Raw genomic sequence first — 20,117 nt, 5'->3', positions numbered from 1 at the left:
TCTATTGGGAACTGAGACCTGATCTGTGTGTAGATGTTTGGATGTGTGTCACAATTCAAGGCAAAGGCATACTGAAAACAGAGTTGGAAAACGTAGAGCCAGATCCTGAGGGAAAGCATTGAGTGAAAGAAGATTTTAAAACATGTTTTTTGGGAGTGGAGTTTGGAATCATTCATGTGAAGATCATCTGAGGAGAAACGCACAGAAGATTGATTGTGTGGCATTGGCCACTGGGTTTCAGTGGAGTGTTGTCTTATCACTGTTACGATCCCAGACCAGACCCCAACAGTGGCCAGGATACTGGACCAAAACACCAATATTTTAAGTTTATTTGTAAGACTGCGGAAAGAATGATTCGCTCCAGGTTTGATTGCATAAAGAAATAGAGCTTTGGTATGTTCTTGAAACAAAACGTTAATATGACTTACAATTACATCTTAAACACTGCTATTCAATTTCCCATTAAAGAGCAAGAAAAGAAACATACAGCTCTCAATCTATCTTGCTGTGGGAGAATTGTCGACTCAGTGCAGGCAGAAGAGAATTCAACTCCTCTCTCCGAAACTTCCTCTAAAAACTGCCTCTCTAAAGCTTTGTAAAATGTTTCTCTAAAGCTTTGCAAAATGTTTTTCTGCATTCCTTGGCTCCACCAAGCAACAACCTCATCTCCCCAAGATATAAAACAAATGATCTCTGCAGGCTGCAAGGCACTTTAATCCCCAGGAACTTTCCCAGTCAAAACACAGATCATTAGTCCAGACTGAAAAACACTTTCATTTGTCAATTTCACCTTCTGGCTGCTAAAACCTAGGCCCTGCAAAACATTTTTTTTTAAACAAACATGTTTAAACTGTTGAACTGCTTGCAGAAAAATACTTTTCACTGTACCTCTGCACACGTGACAATAAACCAATCCAATCCAGTCAAACACATTCTAGCCCCAGGTTTTTAACCCTTAAATTGACCAATACTTCAAATCCAATATTCTAAAGGCTTCTAGTCATCACACCATAGTCTGTTGAGTTACAGGGACTGTGTGTTTAATGAGAACATAGCATAAGATGTACTTTGTAACCTGTGTTATTCTTTAAAATGGGTGTACATTTGTGAAGATAACTGGGAGTGAAGGAGTACTGTATTGTAGGCAAACTTTTCATGTTCAATAATTTTTTTGTTGTTGTTAAAAGCTAATTGGTAGCCTTTGTTCATCCAAGTTTTCTAAACAGAGTGTAAAATTTACGGCCTTTTGAGCCAGGGTGCCATTGTGGGATTTTCCCGACCAGTTATAAAATCAGCTGGAATTGTACACCTATTACAATGCTATTAATGAATACATGCCACCTGTTTATCCTTCACATGTGCAGTTGGTCTGAATTAAATTTAATCTGCCATTTGTCTATCAATATACATATTTTGTCTAAATTATTTTGTAATTTCTAGACCAGCTTACATTGATCAATTGAGTTTCACAATACAAGTTGGCCCTTTGCAAATATTTACTTATGTTCTGTTGGATTAGGGTACATCAAAAAGTAATTGTAAACCCATAAAAACTATTTGTAAACATTAAGATTAGCACACATTCCCTAGTAGTACACAGAGCTCCAGGTATCTTGCAATCATATTGTTAACTTTCTGCATCTTCTGTTGGTTCCTTTTAAAAATAAAATCATTCTCAGGATGCGGCTGGCGGTGAGGAGGCCAGAATCCATTGTCCATCTCGTATGACAACAGTGTTTCCAAACGGCTGCAGTCCATGTGGTGAGGGTACTCCCACTGTACTTGTTAGGCAGGCATTTTTTGGCCAAATGTAGCCAAGACTTCAACTTCAGCTTCATAGCGTGAGATAGAAGAATGTGATTGTATATCCTTTCCGTCGCTGTATTAAACAACTGCGGGAAGTAAATGTTTAATAGTGACTAGCACTAGAGTCCTGAGTTAGTCCCAGAAAGGAGCGGGCTCTCATCTCTATTCTCGGCTGTTTTCAATGCGGTACCAAGTTTAAGCCAAAACAGAGCTCTCTCCTCTTGATGTTGAGGCCACTGCAAATACGTGGTCTTTTTCACCAGTTTCCTCATTCTGTGATATGGGGAAAGTTGGTCTGGGGGTATGTCCTCCAGAAAAACCAAAATCAGTACATCTTTCCTTTCATCAAAAAGCCGAAAACTTGCCACCTGGATTTCTCTGGAACACCATTCACTCTCCAGAAAGTGGCGACTGATGACGCAGATCGTTTTCCTACTCTGATAGATGTTGTCCACAATGTTATCAATGATCGGCCTCCCAGGTTCGAAATCTCGATGGTGGAGACATAACGTCCACTCATTGTTGCCTTCCAGGTTCGGCAACAGTTGGTTCAATACCCATTGTTCATCTTGCGCGTTATAAGAAATAAAAGCATCATACTTGCAGCGTTCGTTTCTGCCCCTCTTGCGATCGTAAATTAAAGCTAAAAAGAGGTAATATGCATAGACAACATGCCATCTCCAGAAGTGATAGGCGAAACTTACTAATATGGTCATTATTATGACTGTGGATGATGAAACGTAGAGCAAAAACTCGAAGTGGATAAGGCAAGAATTCGAGTTAAAACTAACCAGTTTCATCCCTTCAAGGGTGGGCGGGTAAGTACATGAGTACCGATCGAAGTATATCACTTGGGTTTTATTGCCAGAAAGGGACCAATTTTGAAACCAAGAATTATCGCACGCACACATGAAAGGGTTTTCTCTAAGGTCCAGGAATGTGAGCGATGGCATTGCCTTGATATGTGCTGGGTTTACCAAACCAATTTGATTACCCGCAGCCCGCAGGAGTTTCAGATTGATCAGCCGTGCCTGCTTCAGGAAGTCGAGATTCTGCAACCCGACTTTATTGAGGTGAAGTTCGATTAAGGCCGGTAAGCGCAGCAGCAAACTAAAATGAATGGATTTGACGGCATTGTTGCTCAAGTCCAGGAAAGAAATATTTGGCGCGTACTGAAACGTATTAGGATCAATGTGACTAATGACAATATTCCCTGCGTGGAGCTCTGTCAAAGAATCGAGCCCTTCCAGGAGGTTTACAGGGAAATGCTGGAGACCATTGTGAGCCTGGCTGTTTATGGCAAGGTGGTCCAGCCACTTGAGCGAAGTGAACGGTGCCCTATCGAGCTTCTTTGAAGACGGGTAGGCGAGGCAGTTGTCGAATAGTTGAAGTACCTTCAAGGACTTAACTGGTGAAAATATATCGCCTCTTAGAATACCAGCTGTTAGTCTGTTGGATCCCAATAGCAAGTGTTTTAGATTTGAAAGCCCCTCAAAACTCTCCTCCTGCAGGTCGGATATCTGATTGTCAATCAAATTAAGGCAATCCAAATTCTGCAAATGGATGAATGTATGCTTCTGAATGAAATTCAGCTTGTTGCGTCTAAGACTCAGAGTTGTTAACCTCTTCAGGTCGGATGAGAAGTTGGCTATTTCCAGCAGATAGTTGTTACCCAACTGGAGTTCTACCAATTCAAAAAGGCCAGAAAATGAAGACGGCGCAACTCGAGTGATTTTATTTCCGGCAAGAAGCAGCCGCTTGAGTTTACCAAGCGTAGCGAAATCCTGAGGATCAATGCGGCCAATCTGATTGAAGCTGAGATCCAGGCTTTCCAAACTGCAGGCACCCAAAACAGCTGCAGGGACCAGCGTCAGTTCGTTGCTAGCGAGGGACAGCAGTCTTAGAGCAACGGAATGGTTGAATAAAGAACTTGACATGCTGCTTAACTTATTCATTGATAAATCTAAGTGCTCTAAGTGTACACATGGCCTAAAGGCGCCATCGCCATTTAAAGGGTTGAGACTATTTCCGCTCAGATTTAAAACTCTCAAATTTTGGTGCAAAATGCAGATTTCCAACAGGAGGGGGTCTGTCGCCTGCAATTGCAGATTGTTTAGCTGGATAACCTCCAGTGACACGTTCCTGATGCTTGCCAGGAGCGCCCGTATCTCAGGTGGCGCCATGTGAATCCCTCCCAAAGCTAATTTCTTTATCCCCTTTAAACAAGAGCCGGCAGCAACGTGCAGCACCACCGAGCCATTGCCCCCGACAGAGGAGAGATCCAGAGAGTGGAGACTGCCCAGAACGTCAGTTGTAATATTGCAGAGGGCCAAAGGGTTCTTCGACACATCCAATTCCGTTAGGGTTTTCGGCACAAAGGGGATGTTCTGGGTTGAGAAGTGAACTAACCCGTTGTCTCCGATGTGCAAGGTTTTTGCGGCGATGGCGTTAAACACACCACTCATTTCCTCCAAACGGTGTAACCTGTTCGAGTTTAAGTTGATGAGTTTCACGTTCACCAAGCTGGCAAAGGCGTCGGGCTCAATGCTTTGGATCAGGTTGTTGTTCAGCAGGCACTTAGTGAGATTCCCCAGGCCGCTCAGCATGCCTTTGGTTAATGCAGTGAGTTGATTGTAACTCAGGTCCAGGTAAGAGAGATTGTTTGTGCGCCCGAAAGTCCCCTCCGCGATGTCACGGATGCTGTTTTGTGAAATGTTCAAGTTTTGAAGTTGCAGCAAGTGATCGAAGCTGGGCTTCTGCAGGCTCGCAATTCTGTTCTCGGCCAAGTCCAAGTATTTTGTTGCAGCCGGAATGTACCGTGGGACCTTGACCAAGTTCATCCGGTAACATAACACTTTCAAGTTTGGGCCAACGAGTAAGGAGCCGTGCACTTGGCAATCGTGCAGCGAAAAACTCATCACCCGCAGCCCCGAATCACCATGAAAGGAAATTAAAACCAGTAAAAGTTCAGTGAAATGCATAATTAGCACGGCGATCTGTGAAGAATTTCGGTTGAATTGACCCACAGTGCGTCAGGACCTTCCGCAAAAGCTAAACCACTCTCCACATCCTTACACTAATTTTTCAACATCCATACGACCATTTCTTCCGCATTGAAGGAAGTGAGACAGATGTGACTGTTCAAGTGACGTCTCCGCTATTCCAGTTACTATTGTTCTGAAAGCTCATGTTTACCACAAAGGATATTCCTTTTAAAAAATTGTTTCCAAGCACAGTCGCAGCATGATGGGGCGCAGTCCCAGATGGAGATGGTCCAATCCCTGTGCTTCATGGCCTCGAGCCGTGTGGACCCTGGTCGAGACCAGAGCTGACCTCCAGGACTGGCAGCACCAGGTGGTGCCGAAGCTTTGGCGAATAACTCAGCTCGCACATCAGTCCCAAGGAGTAGCCTGGCGGCCATCGGGCACCCAGAGGGAGGCGGAGGTGACTCCCGCCGGGGAGGTGCCCGAACACCACACACCTTGGATACCCCCCCCCCCCTGTCCGCCACCACTCCTGTCCCTGGTGCATCTAATGTCAGCGGGCATAATGTGTTGGCAGTGCACCACACGGGACACCTGAGCTGCAACCGAGCCCATCGAGGCCCACCCAGTTGCCCCAGAAGCCACCTGCGGATGGGGACCCAGGTCGCAAGGCAGGAATCCCAGCAGGCTGTCTCCAATCCTGCTGTACCATCTGGGGAACCAGCTAGATATAACGATAGAGCCTGTAAGGCCAGAAAGTTAGACACCAATTAATTTGGCATGGATGCAAGGCACAGTTTAGTTATAGGGGCTAGGACACAAACACGTAAATATTTGTTCACATTAAACACCTGTTACCATCGTTACAACCTGCCTCGGTGCTCTGTCTGATGGGTGTGAAGGGTGGGCTGGCCTGGGATGGCCCCCCCACATCCCGACCGTCTCCACCACCGCCACCCCAGAGATCCGATGGGACCATGTGATGGAATGGCTAGCTCAAAGGCATGGATCACCCAGGTGGACGGTGGAAAGTGCTACTGTGGGCAAGAGTCAGATGTTGGCATATGTTGCGGAGCACCAGAGCTCATCACAGAGTGGTTTGTTATCACTCTCTATCCCATGGACCAGACCCGGCGCTACTGCCAACCAACCCACGGCTCACACCCCGTAGTGCGTAGGTATTTATCACGGAGTGAGTTGCAGGTGGGGAGTGGCCGGGGAGTGAGGAGGGAATGGGGTTGGGATGTGGTGTCCGTGTCCCTGGCCAGTCCGTCGCCTCCCCCCCCCCCCCCCCCCCCCCCCCCCCCCCCCCCCCAGTCAGTGAACCTGGAGGCAATCAGAGTGTCCATGCATGTTGGCCCTGGCACACAGGTTGTGAGGCCTCCCATGCCTGTCTGGCCCCCTGTCCTGCCATCCTCGTCCTCCCCTGCATCCTCCGCGCCGGACGAGGCCTGTGTTCATCAGCCTCCTCCAGCACATCATCCCTCTGCTGCGTGATGTGGAGGATGCAGCAGGCCGTCACGTGCGGGCGACTCTCCCAGCATCACACTGGAGGGCCCCTCCAGAGCAATCGAGGCACCCGAACCGCACCTTCAGGAGGCCGAAGCACCCCTCGATCACGGACCTGGTTGCTGTACGGGCTCATTGTAGTGGGTCTCTGTGTTGGTCTGTGGCCTCCGGATAGGTGTCATCAGCCACAACCACAGTGGGTAGCCTCTGTCACCCAGGAGCCAACCCCCCAGCCGGGGTGGGGGAGTCTCGAACATATCTGGAATCATCTAGTGTGCTAGGATGAAGGTGTCATGCACATTGCCCGGGTATCGGTCGCAGAGATGAAGCATGAGAAATATGAGTAAGGTAAAAATATTTTAAAACGATTAAATGAATTAAGAAGAATCATTAAAATTATGAATACAAAAGATAGACAAACAGTCTGGACGATCAAAGGACTCCCTATAGTTTAGTTGGAGGATAGCTTCAAAGCCCTGGAGCAATTAGAAAGAGAATTGAAGATCTTAAATGGGGAAGACAAGAGTTTACTTCAGAAAAACTGATGAGTTGAATACAGCCTTCAGACAGAAAACAAAGGCGGTTATGGAATTGTGTGAAGAATCTTCAGGCAATTGCGAAGTCTCAGGAAATGCTCTGGAGAGCCCTTGGACCGATAGAGGTGATTCCTGGAGCCGGTATGAAGTATCCTCAAAGGGAAGGCAGAGGATTTGGTGACCTTTTTCCACAGAAGACAGAAACAGGCATGAGGCCAAAAAGTGCATCAAGGTTATCAGCACCACAAGCAAATGGAGCTGACATTGCAAAGGGGGTAAATTTTGTGTGATGCACTCTGCCAAATTGGAAGCAAACTCCTCCATAATCCTTGACAGTGATGGAAGACTATCTGGCAGGCCAGCCAATGCACCAGTGGTCTCCTGCACACCATCCCATTGAGCTCCTCCTCTGTGTCCACTGCAGCAATACTCACCTATGATCACACCCTCACCAGTGAGCTGGCTGTGAACCAATCTTTCTCCATGGTTTAGCCGCAGTCCACTCACGCCTGGTGACTTGACCTGTACTGCCAATATCAGGGAGTCGGTTCACTCAGTTGGCTGGACAGCTGGTTTGTGATTTGGAGCGATGCCAACAGCGTGGGGTCAATTCTGAGGTTGAAGGTTTACATGAAAGCCCCGCCTTCTCAACCTTGCCCCTCCCTTGCCAGAAGTGTGGTGACCCTCAGGTTAAATCACAACCAGTCAGTTCTCAAAGTGGAGAGCAGTCTTTGGTCCTCCGGCCGGGACTGTGGTGACATTTACGACCAATATTTGAGCTGGTAGTTGCAAATCTCAGATCAAGTGATGGGACCTCTTCATCAATACTGTGTTGTTGCTCCCTCTCCTCTGCCTGAAAATAAGGGGAAGTAGATTTAGGACTGAGTTTAGGAGGAACTTCTTCACCCAAAGGTTTGTGAATCTATGGAATTCCTTGCCCAGTGAAGCAGTTGAGGCTCCTTCATTACATGTTTTTAAGGTAAAGATAGATAGTTTTTTGAAGAATAAAGGGATTAAGGGTTATGGTGTTCGGGCCGGAAAGTGGAGCTGAGTCCACAAAAGATCAGCCATGATCTAATTGAATGGCGGAGCAGGCTCGAGGGGCCAGATGGCCTACTCCTGCTCCTAGTTCTTATGTTCTTATCTTATGTTCTTATGAAGCTATTTAGGCTGGGTAGTTCTTGAGTGGCTGAAAGCATAAAATTAGAAGTGAGTTGGGTGAAGAAAGAGAGGATGACTGTCAATGAGAGGCCAATGGTCGCAGCACCTGAATCTTGCTCACCTTGCCGGATGATAGGATGAGAGTAATCTGGGAGTTGGGAAATGGGCACAAGACAGGAACAAACAATCATCTTCAAAGTTCTCAGCAATGTTAGATATCATGAGCTCTGTATCCTGATAAAGGAAACCATCTCCTTTCAAGTGGTCAGGGGATGTATATGTCCTATTCCTTTGCTGGTTCTGCCCTGCTCCATTCTGTTATTTGTCACCTTGTCCCGTAAAATAGAGGCAGAATGTCAGTGACTAGTGTATTGAGCAGTTTTTGAGTTTTGTGTTGTGGTGGATAGGAGATGCCATGTAAAGATGCAATCACTGACCTTGACCTCCTGCATGAGTCATTTGACTTTGTGGAGCTGCTGCCAGGTCTTTGGGTCCAGTTGCAGGAAAATGATCTGCTGCAATCCCTTCTGAGGCAGTCCTTGATGCCCTTTTGAAAGTCTTCTATTAAAATCTTAATGGAGAAGACAGAATTTTAGGGCTAAAAAGTGTTATGTGTTATTTTAATGGATGTAGGGGTTATGACTTGTGACCTGTATGCCCCCATTGACGTGCAGGTTGGCAGCACTCAAATTTGTTACTGCCTCCTCCTGGGCTCCATAAAGCCTTGGTGTTTCTCCTCCTGCCTGTTTCCACCGCTAAGGTCTCCGGTGTTGCACCTATAATGGAGCCCTATCTCTTACCTTATACTACATTTTTCTTGTGTAGCATTTAGCAACAACGAGCTCCTGGTTATTTCCCTTTTAGACAAACAGACTTCTTTTAAGAACATACTGCTCAGCTATTACAGGTCACATTCAGCTCAATGCTACAATCATTACAATGAAGAGGCATTTGAGAACTGCTTACCTGTACCTCAAAATGTGTAGGCAGGTCACAAGTCATGACGCCTGTTCCATTAACGGCACAACAGTTTTTTGCCTTAAAGTTTTATCTGTTCCGTCAAGATTCTAGCACACAGTTTTTCAGAAGAACGACAATAGTGTTGATTTAATCAACTAACCAATGATTTCTCTTTATATTGACACATTTACATTTGCTGAAGTTGCAAGTTATTCATTTTTGGAACCCTTCTGCTGTGTTAATTATGCAATGTACCTGTGATGCTGTTGTTTAAAGGTAGAAAGATTAGATTTTAGAGAAACTGCGCCCACACAAATCGTGTTTAGAAATTGTCCATATATTTAAAGTTTAAAAGCAAGTAGTTGATTACCTTTAAACTGAAATTTATTTGGTAGAATTCATATGCACTTGATTGCATAAATCATGGGCTGGATTCTCCGATTCTAGGGCTATGTCCCCACGCCTACGTAGGAATGGTAGCATTTTACGCCAGAAGAAATGGCGTAAAACGGACACCGATTCCCCGTTTTGCTGGGGGTTAGCAGGAAGGCAGCATAGAGCACCTGATACAGCATGAAGAATTGCCGTGCAACATGGCGATGGCCGCTCGCGGACCCGGCCCGCGAAATAGTCTCCCCTTCGGCCGGCTTGCGTGCCCCGGACCACCTCCCCAAAGTGCCCCCAGCCCCTATTAAAGTCCCCCACTGCCGGCAGATCGGCCCCTCCCCGACTGTGCTGGCGCTGGACTGAATCCGCAGCCGCCACGCCGAGTTCCCCACACGGCTGAGACCACACATGTCCCATGCCGCCAGGAACTCGGCCGGTCGGGGGCAGAGCATCGGGGGTGGGCCTCAGGCAATGTCCTGAGGCCGTTGATACATGGCGCGGTGTACTAGTCTCCGGCAAATCTCTGAACGCGATTTCGGCGTCGGCGACCGGAGAATCCAGCCCCATACCTCTGCCTTCAAATATTGTGCAAAGTTAAATGTTGCTTGTTCAGACAACTCTGTAATTAGATGGCTCATTGTTTCCTGAATCTCCCCATAAAGTTTGTTTTCATGACCCCATTTTTTAGCTGGACAGTACACACTGTGCCTGGTATTCATTTCCATTGAAGTCAATGAAAACATTCTGTATGTGAACTTAAGTTCTTTGATGCACTTCATAACGAGTAACCTCTGAAAATGAAACTAAAACAGTGGCAATTCATGGGAAATTGAGGATCTGGTAAGAAACTGGCTGAAGCAAAGGAAGCAGCAGGGACTGATTAGAAAACAGATGTCAGGATGTAAGGAAGGTGCTAGGGGTGGCACGGTGTTAGCACTGCTGTCTAGAGTGCTGAGGACCCGGGTTCGATCCCAGCCCCGGTTCTCAGTCTGTGTGGAGTTTGCATGTTCGCCCCATGTCTGCGTGGGTTTCACCCTCACAACCCAAAGATGTGCAGGTTAGGTGGATTGGCCACATTAAATTGCCCCTTAATTGAATAAAAAATAATTGGGTACTCTAAATTTATTTTCAAAAGTGAGAAAAGTGCTGGCTGAAGTATCACAGGGATTAGTGCTGGAATCCCTACCGTACATGAACAAATTCATTCAGAAACCCAATGCAAATTGGCCAAGGTTATAGGCAAAACTAAGAACTGGAGCAGCAGAGTGTTGGTGTGGTATCTGTTGCCATTGGTTTAGATGGACTGTCAAAAAGAGTTACATAAAATCTGTAAATGGGCAGAATAGTGGAAGATGCAAATAACAAATAGCTGGCAAGTGGGAGAGACATTGAGCGCTGGACAGTCAGTGTGAGGGAAAGAAATGAACCGGATGGTCGGCATGCAGGAGAGACAGCGAGCCAGAAGGTTGGCGTTCAAGATAAGACAGTGAGCTGGAGGGTCGGTGAGCAGGAGAGACGGGCACATATCAGAGGATTGGTGAGCAGGAGAGAAGGTGAGCGGCAGTGTCGGCAAGCAACAGTCAGCAAGCTGAAGATCAGTGAGCGGGAAAACACAATGAACCGGAGTGTTGGTGTGTGACAGACAGCGAGCTGGAATGTCGGAATGTGACAAACAGCAGGCCGGAGTGATGGCAAACAATAGACGGTGAGCCAGAGCGTCGTTGAGCGGGAAAGATAGCTAGTCGGAGAATTGGCAAGCGAGCAGGAGAGACAGTGAGCCAGAGGGTCAGTGAGCGGGAAAAAATAGCTAGTCGGAGAATCGGCAAGTGAGATGGAGGTCGGTAAACAAGAGAGACAGTGAGGCGGAGGTCGGTGAACGGAGAGACAGCGAGCTGGATGGCGGCGAGAGGGGGGAGACAGTGAGGCGGAGGGTCGGTGAACGGGAGAGACAGCGAGCTGGATGGCGGCGAGGGGGGGAGAGACAGTGAGGCGGAGGGTCGTGAAAGGGAGAGACAGCGAGCTGGATCGGCGGCGAGGGGGGGGGGAGACAGTGAGGCGGCGGGTCGGTGAACATGAGAGACAGCGAGCTGGATGTGCGCGAGGGGGGGAGACAGTGAGGCGGAGGGTCGGTGAACGGGAGAGACAGCGAGCTGGATGGCGGCGAGGGGGGGGAGACAGTGAGGCGGAGGGTCGGTGAACGGGAGAGACAGCGAGCTGGATGGCGGCGAGGTGGGGGAGACAGTTGAGGCGGAGGGTCGGTGACGGGGAGAGACAGCGAACTGGATGGCGGCGAGGGGGGGAGGACCGTGAGCCGGAGGGTCGGTGAACAGGAGAGACAGCGAGCTGGATGGCGGCGAGGGGGAGAGACAGTGAGGCGGAGGGGTCGGTGAACAGGAGAGACAGCGAGCTGGATGGCGGCGAGGGGGGGGAGACAGTGAGGCGGAGGGTCGGTGAACGGGAGAGACAGCGAGTGGATGGCGGCGAGGGGGGGGAGACAGTGAGGCCGGAGGGTCGGTGAACGGAGAGACAGCGAGCTGGATGGCGGCGAGGTGGGGGAGACAGTGAGGCCGGAGGGTCGGTGAACGGGGAGAGACAGCGAGCTGGATGGCGGCGAGGGGGAGAGGACAGCGAGGCGGAGGGTTGGTGAAAGGGGAGGACAGCGAGCTGGATGGCGGCGAGGGGGGGGGGAGACAGTGAGCCAGAGGGTCGGTGAACAGGAGAGACAGCGAGCTGGATGGCGGCGAGGGGGAGAGACATCGAGGCGGAGGGTCGGTGAACGGGAGAGACAGCGAGCTGGATGGCGGCGAGGTGGGGAGACAGTGAGGCGGAGGGTCGGTGAACGGGAGAGACAGCGAGCTGGATGGCGGCGAGGTGGGGGAGACAGTGAGCCGGAGGGTCGGTGAACGGGAGAGACAGCGAGCTGGATGGCGGCGAGGGGGGGGGAGACAGTGAGCCGGAGGGTCGGTGAACGGGAGAGACAGCGAGCTGGATGGCGGCGAGGGGGGGGGAGACAGTGAGGCGGAGGGTCGGTGAACGGGAGAGACAGCGAGCTGGATGGCGGCGAGGTGGGGGAGACAGTGAGGCGGAGGGTCGGTGAACGGGAGAGACAGCGAGCTGGATGGCGGCGAGGTGGGGGAGACAGTGAGGCGGAGGGTCGGTGAACGGGAGAGACAGCGAGCTGGATGGCGGCGAGGTGGGGAGACAGTGGGCTGGAGGGTCGGTGAACGGGAGAGACAGCGAGCTGGATGGCGGCGAGGTGGGGAGACAGTGAGGCGGAGGGTCGGTGAACGGGAGAGACAGCGAGCTGGATAGCGGCGAGGGGGGGAGACCGTGAGCCGGAGGGTCGGTGAACAGGAGAGACAGCGAGCTGGATGGCGGCGAGGGGGAGAGACAGTGAGGCGGAGGGTCGGTGAACAGGAGAGACAGCGAGCTGGATGGCGGCGAGGGGGGGGAGACAGTGAGGCGGAGGGTCGGTGAACGGGAGAGACAGCGAGCTGGATGGCGGCGAGGGGGGGGAGACAGTGAGCCGGAGGGTCGGTGAACGGGAGAGGCAGCGAGCTGGATGGCGGCGAGGTGGGGGAGACAGTGAGCCGGAGGGTCGGTGAACGGGAGAGACAGCGAGCTGGATGGCGGCGAGGGGGAGAGACAGCGAGGCGGAGGGTCGGTGAAAGGGAGAGACAGCGAGCTGGATGGCGGCGAGGGGGGGGGGAGACAGTGAGCCAGAGGGTCGGTGAACAGGAGAGACAGCGAGCTGGATGGCGGCGAGGGGGAGAGACAGCGAGGCGGAGGGTCGGTGAACGGGAGAGACAGCGAGCTGGATGGCGGCGAGGTGGGGGAGACAGTGAGGCGGAGGGTCGGTGAACGGGAGAGACAGCGAGCTGGATGGCGGCGAGGGGGGGGGAGACAGTGAGGGCGGAGGGTCGGTGAACGGGAGAGACAGCGAGCTGGATGGCGGCGAGGTGGGGGAGACAGTGAGCCGGAGGGTCGGTGAACGGGAGAGACAGCGAGCTGGATGGCGGCGCGGTGGGGGAGACAGTGAGGCGGAGGGTCGGTGAACGGGAGAGACAGCGAGCTGGATGGCGGCGAGGGGGGGAGACAGTGGGCCGGAGGGTCGGTGAACGGGAGAGACAGCGAGCTGGATGCCGGCGAGGGGGGAGAGACAGCGAGCCGGATGGCAGCGATGGGGGAGACAGTGAGCTGGAGGGGGACGAGCGGGCGAGACAGCGAACCAGAGAGACAGCGAGCAGGAGGGTTGGCGAGCGGGAGGGACAGCGAGTCGGAGGGTCGGCCGAGCGGGAGAGACAGCGAGCCGAAGGGTCGGCAAGCGGGAGAGACAGCGAGCCGGAGGGTCGGCGACGGGAGAGACAGCGAGCCGGAGGGTCGGCGACGGGAGAGACAGCGAGCCGGAGGGCCGGCAAGCGGGAGAGACAGTGAGCCAGAGGGTCGGCGACGGGAGAGACAGTGAGCCGGAGGGTCGGCGAGCGGGAGAGACAGCGAGCCAGAGAGCGGGCAAGTGGGAGAGACAACGAGCCGGAGAGCGGGCAAGCGGGAGAGACAGCGAGCCGGAGGGCAGGCAAGCGGGAGAGATAGTTAGCCGGAGGGCTGGCGAACGGGAGAGACAGCGAGCCGGAGGGTCGGCCAGAGGGAGAGACAGCGAGCCGGAGGGTCGGCGATCGGGAGAGACAGCGAGCCGGAGGGTCGGTGAGCGGAGAGACAGTGAGCCGGAGGGGCCGGCAAGGCGGTGAGAGACAGCGGGCCGGCGAGCTGGTGGCCGGCGAGCGGGAGAGACAGTGAGCCGGTGGGCCGGCAAGCGGGAGAGACAGCGAGCAGGAGAGACAGAGAGCCGGTAGGTGAGAGAGACAGCGAGCCGGAGGGTCGGAGAGCGAGAGAGACAGTGAGCCAGAGGGTCGGAGAGCGAGAGAGACAGTGAGCCAGAGGGTCGGAGAGCGAGAGAGACAGTGAACCGGCAGGGTCGGGCGAGCGGGGAGACAGCGAGCCGGAGGGTCAGCGAGCGGGAGACACAGAGTGCCAGAGAGTCGGAGAGCGGGAGAGACAGTGAGACAGAGGGTCGGTGAGCAGGAGAGACAGCGAGCCGGAGTGTCGGCGAGCGGGAGAGACAGCGAGCCAGAGGGTCGGCAAGAGGGAGAGACAGCGAGCCGGAGGGGCCGGCGAGCGGGAGAGACAGCGAGCCGGAGCGTCGGCGAGCGGAAGAGACATCGAGCCGGAGGGCCGGTGAGCGGGAGAGACAGCGAGCCGGAGGGTCGGCCAGTGGGAGAGACAGTGAGCCAGAGGGTCAGCGAGCCGGAGAGACAGCGAGCCAGAGGGTCGGCGAGCGGGAGAGACAGCGAGCCAGAGGGTCGGCGAGCGGGAAAGACAGCGAGCCGGAGGGCGATGAGCGGGAGAGACAGCGAGCTGGAGGGTCGGCGAGCAGGAGAGACAGCGAACCGGAGAGCCGGCGAGCAGGAGGGTCGGCGAGCAGGAGAGACAACGAGCCAGAGAGCCGGCAAGCGGGAGAGACAGTAAGCCAGAGGGTCGGCGATCGGGAGAGACAGCGAGCCAGAGGGTCGGCGAGCGGGAGAGACAGCGAGCCAGAGAGCCGGCAAGCAGGAGAGACAGTAAGCCAGAGGGTTGGCGATCGGGAGAGACAGCGAGCCGGAGGGTCGGCGAGCGGGAGTGACAGTGAGCCAGAGGGTCGGCGATCGGGAGAGACAGCGAGCCGGAGGGTCGGCGAGCGGGAGAGACAGCGAGCCGGAGAGCGGGCAAGCGGGAGAGACAGCGAGCCGGAGGGCAGGCAAGCGGGAGAGATAGTTAGCCGGAGGGCTGGCGAACGGGAGAGACAGCGAGCCGGAGGGTCGGCCAGAGGGAGAGACAGCGAGCCGGAGGGTCGGTGAGCGGGAGAGACAGTGAACAGAGAGCCGGCAAGCGGGAGAGACAGCGGGCTGGCGAGCCGGTGGTCGGCGAGCGGGAGAGACAGTGAGCCGGAGGGCCGGCAAGCGGGAGAGACAGCGAGCCGGAGGGTCGGCGATGGGAGGGACAGTGAGCCGGAGGGCCGGCAAGCGGAAGAGACAGTGAGCCGGAGGGCCGGCAAGCGGGAGAGACAGTGAGCCAGAGAGCGGGTAAGCGGGAGAGACAGCGAGCAGGAGAGACAGAGAGCCGGCAGGTGAGAGAGACAGTGAGCCAGAGGGTAGGCGAGAGGGAGAGACAGCATGCTGGAGGGTCGGCGTGCCGGAGGGTCAGCGAGCGGGAGTGACAGCGAGCCGGAGGGTCAGCGAGCGGGAGTGACAGCGAGCCGGAGGGTCAGCGAGCCGGTGGAGTGGAGCTTTTGTGATTTTTTTTTTTTCCTTGTTGCTTTTGTACCATTTAGTAATATGTTCCTTTTAAATCTCAAACTTTGGCACACCGCTTCATCAATGGACCGTGTTGGGAGGGAGGAGAATCCGGGAATTTCCTAACTGACATAAATAGGTTATTGGCCATAATATCAATTGCACCCACCTTACCATTGCCAATTAGGTGCCCACCCTCTCATCTTGCAAATAACTCCAACTTGGAAGAGCCTTAAGGAATGTTAGGAGGCAATCCCAGAATAATTGCAGGGAGCCCAAAGGATTTTGGGAAATAGATGTACATTATCTAAATGCACATCATATTTTGATTCAGGCACAAAATGGACCTTTTATTTTCTTTCTTTATTGTTGTCTCAGATATTCTTGAACTACAGAATAAAGAACATTGGCAAATGTTGGACAAACTTTACCTGAACAGCTTTGGGGCAGTGTTGTTTTGGCAATCATTTCAATGAAACAATCCTACATACAATGATTCGGCATAAATTCAGGCAGGAATCTGCAACGTCAAAAGTCCAAAGATGTGCGGGTTAGGTGGATTGGCCATGCTAAATTGCCCGTAGTGTCCTAAAAAGTAAGGTTGGGGGGGGGGGGGGGTTGTTGGGTTACGGGTATAGGGTGGATACGTTGGTTTGAGTAGGGTGATCATTGCTCGGCACAACATCGAGGGCCGAAGGGCCTGTTCTGTGCTGTACTGTTCTATGTAACAAAACAATCTGTCCTGGGCTGTTTCAAGCCGACAATAGTGGTATTCAAATTAAGTTTCAGAACACCACTCAGAAAACCAGTTAGTCGAGATCACTTGTCAGAAGGATCTGGCGCGGGAAGCTGTTGTCAAGCTGTATGCTGCTTCGGTTTGCTGTTATTAACTTGAATCACTTGAGTCCAAGGTTCATTTTCTTCTGAATGCACTGACCCAACCCAAGGTTTAATGCCGGTAAGCCTTTTTCATTTTCATGCTTTGGATTGACCTAGATTTTGTACACAATCATTTGCTGGTCTAAATCTCTTGACATTGTTCAAAACAGCATATCTTAAATAAATACATAGTCTAGATTTGTATTGTATTTAAAAAAATATTTAATTACACAGAAGGTTGTTTACATGTTCACCTGATCTTCTGTTTAATGATTGTGGTTACATAGTAACCAGAAAGAAAACCTACTCAGAGGTCACTCATTCTGGCAGGCTACCCTCTTTTCTATGAGTGCCTCAAATCAAAAAGTTATACCTTTTTATTTGAACCCCTTATCCATTTATGTTTAAAACATGCATTGCTTCATTTTTATCGTCATTGGTTTTGGAGTACTCATGCCAAACTTCTCATTACCTGGGGAAGTCACCCTCTCTAACAGTGCTCTTCTCGAAATACTTGTGGAAGTACATAAGTGATATAAGCTGGCTTATACTCTCCCTCTTGAAGGATAGCTAGTCAGAAACTCAATGTGGAATAAATTGTTCACCTAAATCTGTGCTGTCTCATGCGGCACTGAATTGGTTTATCAACAAACCACTGCTGTTTAAATTTCAGAGCTTTACTTTGTCTTTTTAATTGCTTCAAGATAAATTTACACCTTCATAATTGATGAGCTTTCTTCACATTGTGTTTGGCCGCTGGTTATTTTGAAATCTTACACAAGCCTTTGTATTTCAATGTGCTACGTGTAAAATGGATATTATGGTCGCCTAGTTTTGCCAAACAGATGAGTTATAAGATGTTGAGCTTTTGCCTCATTTGAGCTAGGTGACCAAAGATTTTGAAGTTTTCACTCTTTTGTTACAAACTTTTTTGTTTCAAGAAGACAGAGTTTGCAGTTGAATGGAAGATGTGTTCATATAATCCATAGAATCTCTTGGGTGCAGAAGGAGGCCTTTCGGCCCATTGAGCCTGCACCGATGCTCTGAAAGGGAACTGGACCTAGTCCCCCTCCCCTGCCCTATCCCCCAATCCAACTGAACCTGCACATCATTGGACACCAACGGTCAAGTTTTAGCATGACCAATCCACCTAACCTGTATATCTTTGGACTGTGTGAGGAAACCCACGCAGACACCACACAGATAGTCACCCATGGCTGGAATCGAACCCGGGTCCCTGGCTCTGTGAGGCAGCATTGCTTTTTTAAAATAAATTTGGAGTACCCAATTTTTTTTTCCAATTCAGGGGCAATTTAGCGGGGACTTCTGGTGGCGGCATGTAGGTGGAAGCTGCATGTTGGGTGGCTCCTGCTCGAGGCTCATTTTAGGCTGAAGGCCGGGTCAGGGGAGATGCTGATTAGGAGGAATCATGGGTTTAAGCCAGAGAGGATGGGTGTGAGGCTTTGGAGATGGGACAGAGGAAATTAAGGATTTGTTTCTTGGGAGTGATTCGCGAGTCTGGAGGAGTTGGGTGAGAAGTACGGGTTGGCGCCAGGGGAAGGGTTTAGGTATCTGCAGGTTCGAGAATTTGCAAGAATCCGATAGCACCGGTCTCTTCGTTGCTTGAGGCGGTGCTGTCAGAGGGAGGGCTGGGGTTGTTTCGGCAATCTACAGGAGGATCCTGGAAGAGGATACGGTGTCTATCGAGGGGATTAAGGCAAAGTGGGAGGAGGAGCTGCGGGTGCGTTGGAAGTGGGGCTGTGGTGTGAGGTGCTGCAGAGGGTGAATGCCTCAACCTCGTGCGTGAGGCTGGGGCAGATACAGCTGAAAGCCGTACGTAGGGAGCACCTCACAAAGTCAAGGATAAGCCTGTCTGTTCAAGGGGTGGAGGATGTCTGTGAGCGATGTGGGAAGGGCCCAGAGAACCCCGTTCATATGTTTTGATCCTGCCTGAAGCTGGAAAAGTTTTGGAGAATGGTATGTAGCACAATCTTGGGGGTCGTGCACATGGATGTGGAGCCTGGTCCCCAAGAAGCCATATTTGGGGTGTTGGACCAGCCCGAGTTGCAGGCGGCAGAGCGGGGTCGGATGTGTTCGCCTTCGCCTCGCTGATCGCTCGTAGGTGGGTCCTGTTGAGGTGGAGGTCACCTTCTCCACCCTTTGCCTCACCGTAGCAGGGGGACCTGCTGGAGAAGATGAACTTTTAGCTGAGGTCAGAGGGATTGGAGGTTTGGGGGATAGTTTCTTTGTTTTTATATTATTGGGGTTGTTTTTGTTTCTCTTTTGTATGATGAAAATAGGGTGAATAAAAATATTTTTTTAAAAGGGGCTATGTAGCGTGGCCAATTCACTTACCCTGCACATCATGTTGGGTTGTAGGGGGGTGATTCACCGGACACGGGAGAATGTTCAAACTCCACACGGGCAATGACCACCAGGATCGAGCCTGGGTCCTCGGCGGCGTGATGCAGCAGTGCTAACCACTGCACCACCATGCTGCCCCCCATACAGAATGAAAGATGTATTGTGATAGCCAAGGGCTATCATAGAACTGACATTGATGATGACAAGGTGGACATCTGTAATGTTGCTACATTAGATGGAACAATTGCTTTGAAATGAATGCATTCATGGAAAGTTCCAGAACACGAGAATCAGGCTTAAATACACCCTGTACCTAATGGAAATTCATGACTAAAATTCAAGACATTAAGTCATAAATTGCTGTGATAAGCCAATGCATGGTATCTGCAGTCAGTTAGATCTACAGTTGCACGTTTAAGTTTTTATTTTTTTTGTGTGGCAGGTTGTTGAATGTTTCAGGTGGTAACATTGCAGTGAGGCAAACCAGACATTTGGGACCCAAGTGAACAGGGAAACCTGCAGGGTACCTCCTAAACAAATCAGACTGAAGGATTGTGAAGTGGACAATGCAAAAATAGAGAAGTAAGTTTACATTAGCGTGAATGAATTCAGGTTAGATCAGGAATAAAGAACAAAATAAATAAAGCAAAAAGAAAAAATTGATTAAGAGACTTTAAAAAGAGACAGAAAGCAAAAGATTTTCTTCGTTAAAAAGGATATTTAAAATTTGACATTTTAAAATCTCCAATAAAAATATGGAAACCTGAGGAATGATATTCCACACTTGGATGAGTTGATTTCAGTGCCAGATAGGTTGACAGTTACTAACTAATATTTACCACATCATTAAAAGGATACTTTGACTCGAATAGGCAAAACTTAACTTTGTGGCATGTTTTGTTAGTCTCTATTGGCCATAAACAACTTCAAACTCTCAATGCAATTTTACGGTAAGGCAATTCGCAAGATGCAAAGCTAATAGCAAGTGTGCCGAATTTTCTGGAGTTCTGCAGCTGCCCTCAGTTGAAGTTGCTGTTGCACTTGCGCATAAATAACCGTGAATGCTATTTATCTCACTGTTACTTTGACAGTATGTTATGGGCCAATGTGGTCAATGTCATTGCAACTAACAGAGCTGAGTTTTTGGAAATGCATTCCATTACATTGACAATCCAAGGTGAAGAATTAATTCATGTTTTTGTGAT

At 50.8% G+C, this 20,117-nt stretch overlaps 1 protein-coding gene across 1 annotated transcript; it reads right to left on the bottom strand.

Moving 5' to 3' along the window:
* Nucleotides 1–1,067: 1,067 nt before the first annotated feature.
* tlr22 (toll-like receptor 22) lies at nucleotides 1,068–4,897 on the bottom strand. Its single transcript, XM_038795574.1, has one exon. The coding sequence runs from the start codon at nucleotides 4,785–4,787 to the stop codon at nucleotides 1,926–1,928; it is 2,862 nt and encodes a 953-aa protein (XP_038651502.1). The 5' UTR covers nucleotides 4,788–4,897; the 3' UTR covers nucleotides 1,068–1,925.
* Nucleotides 4,898–20,117: the final 15,220 nt, after the last annotated feature.

The sequence above is a fragment of the Scyliorhinus canicula genome, chromosome 4 (assembly GCF_902713615.1).
Source record: "Scyliorhinus canicula chromosome 4, sScyCan1.1, whole genome shotgun sequence".
Taxonomy (NCBI): Eukaryota; Metazoa; Chordata; class Chondrichthyes; order Carcharhiniformes; family Scyliorhinidae; genus Scyliorhinus; species Scyliorhinus canicula.
Note: the sequence above shows the minus strand (reverse complement) of the source record. Positions and strands in the feature narration are given on the sequence as shown.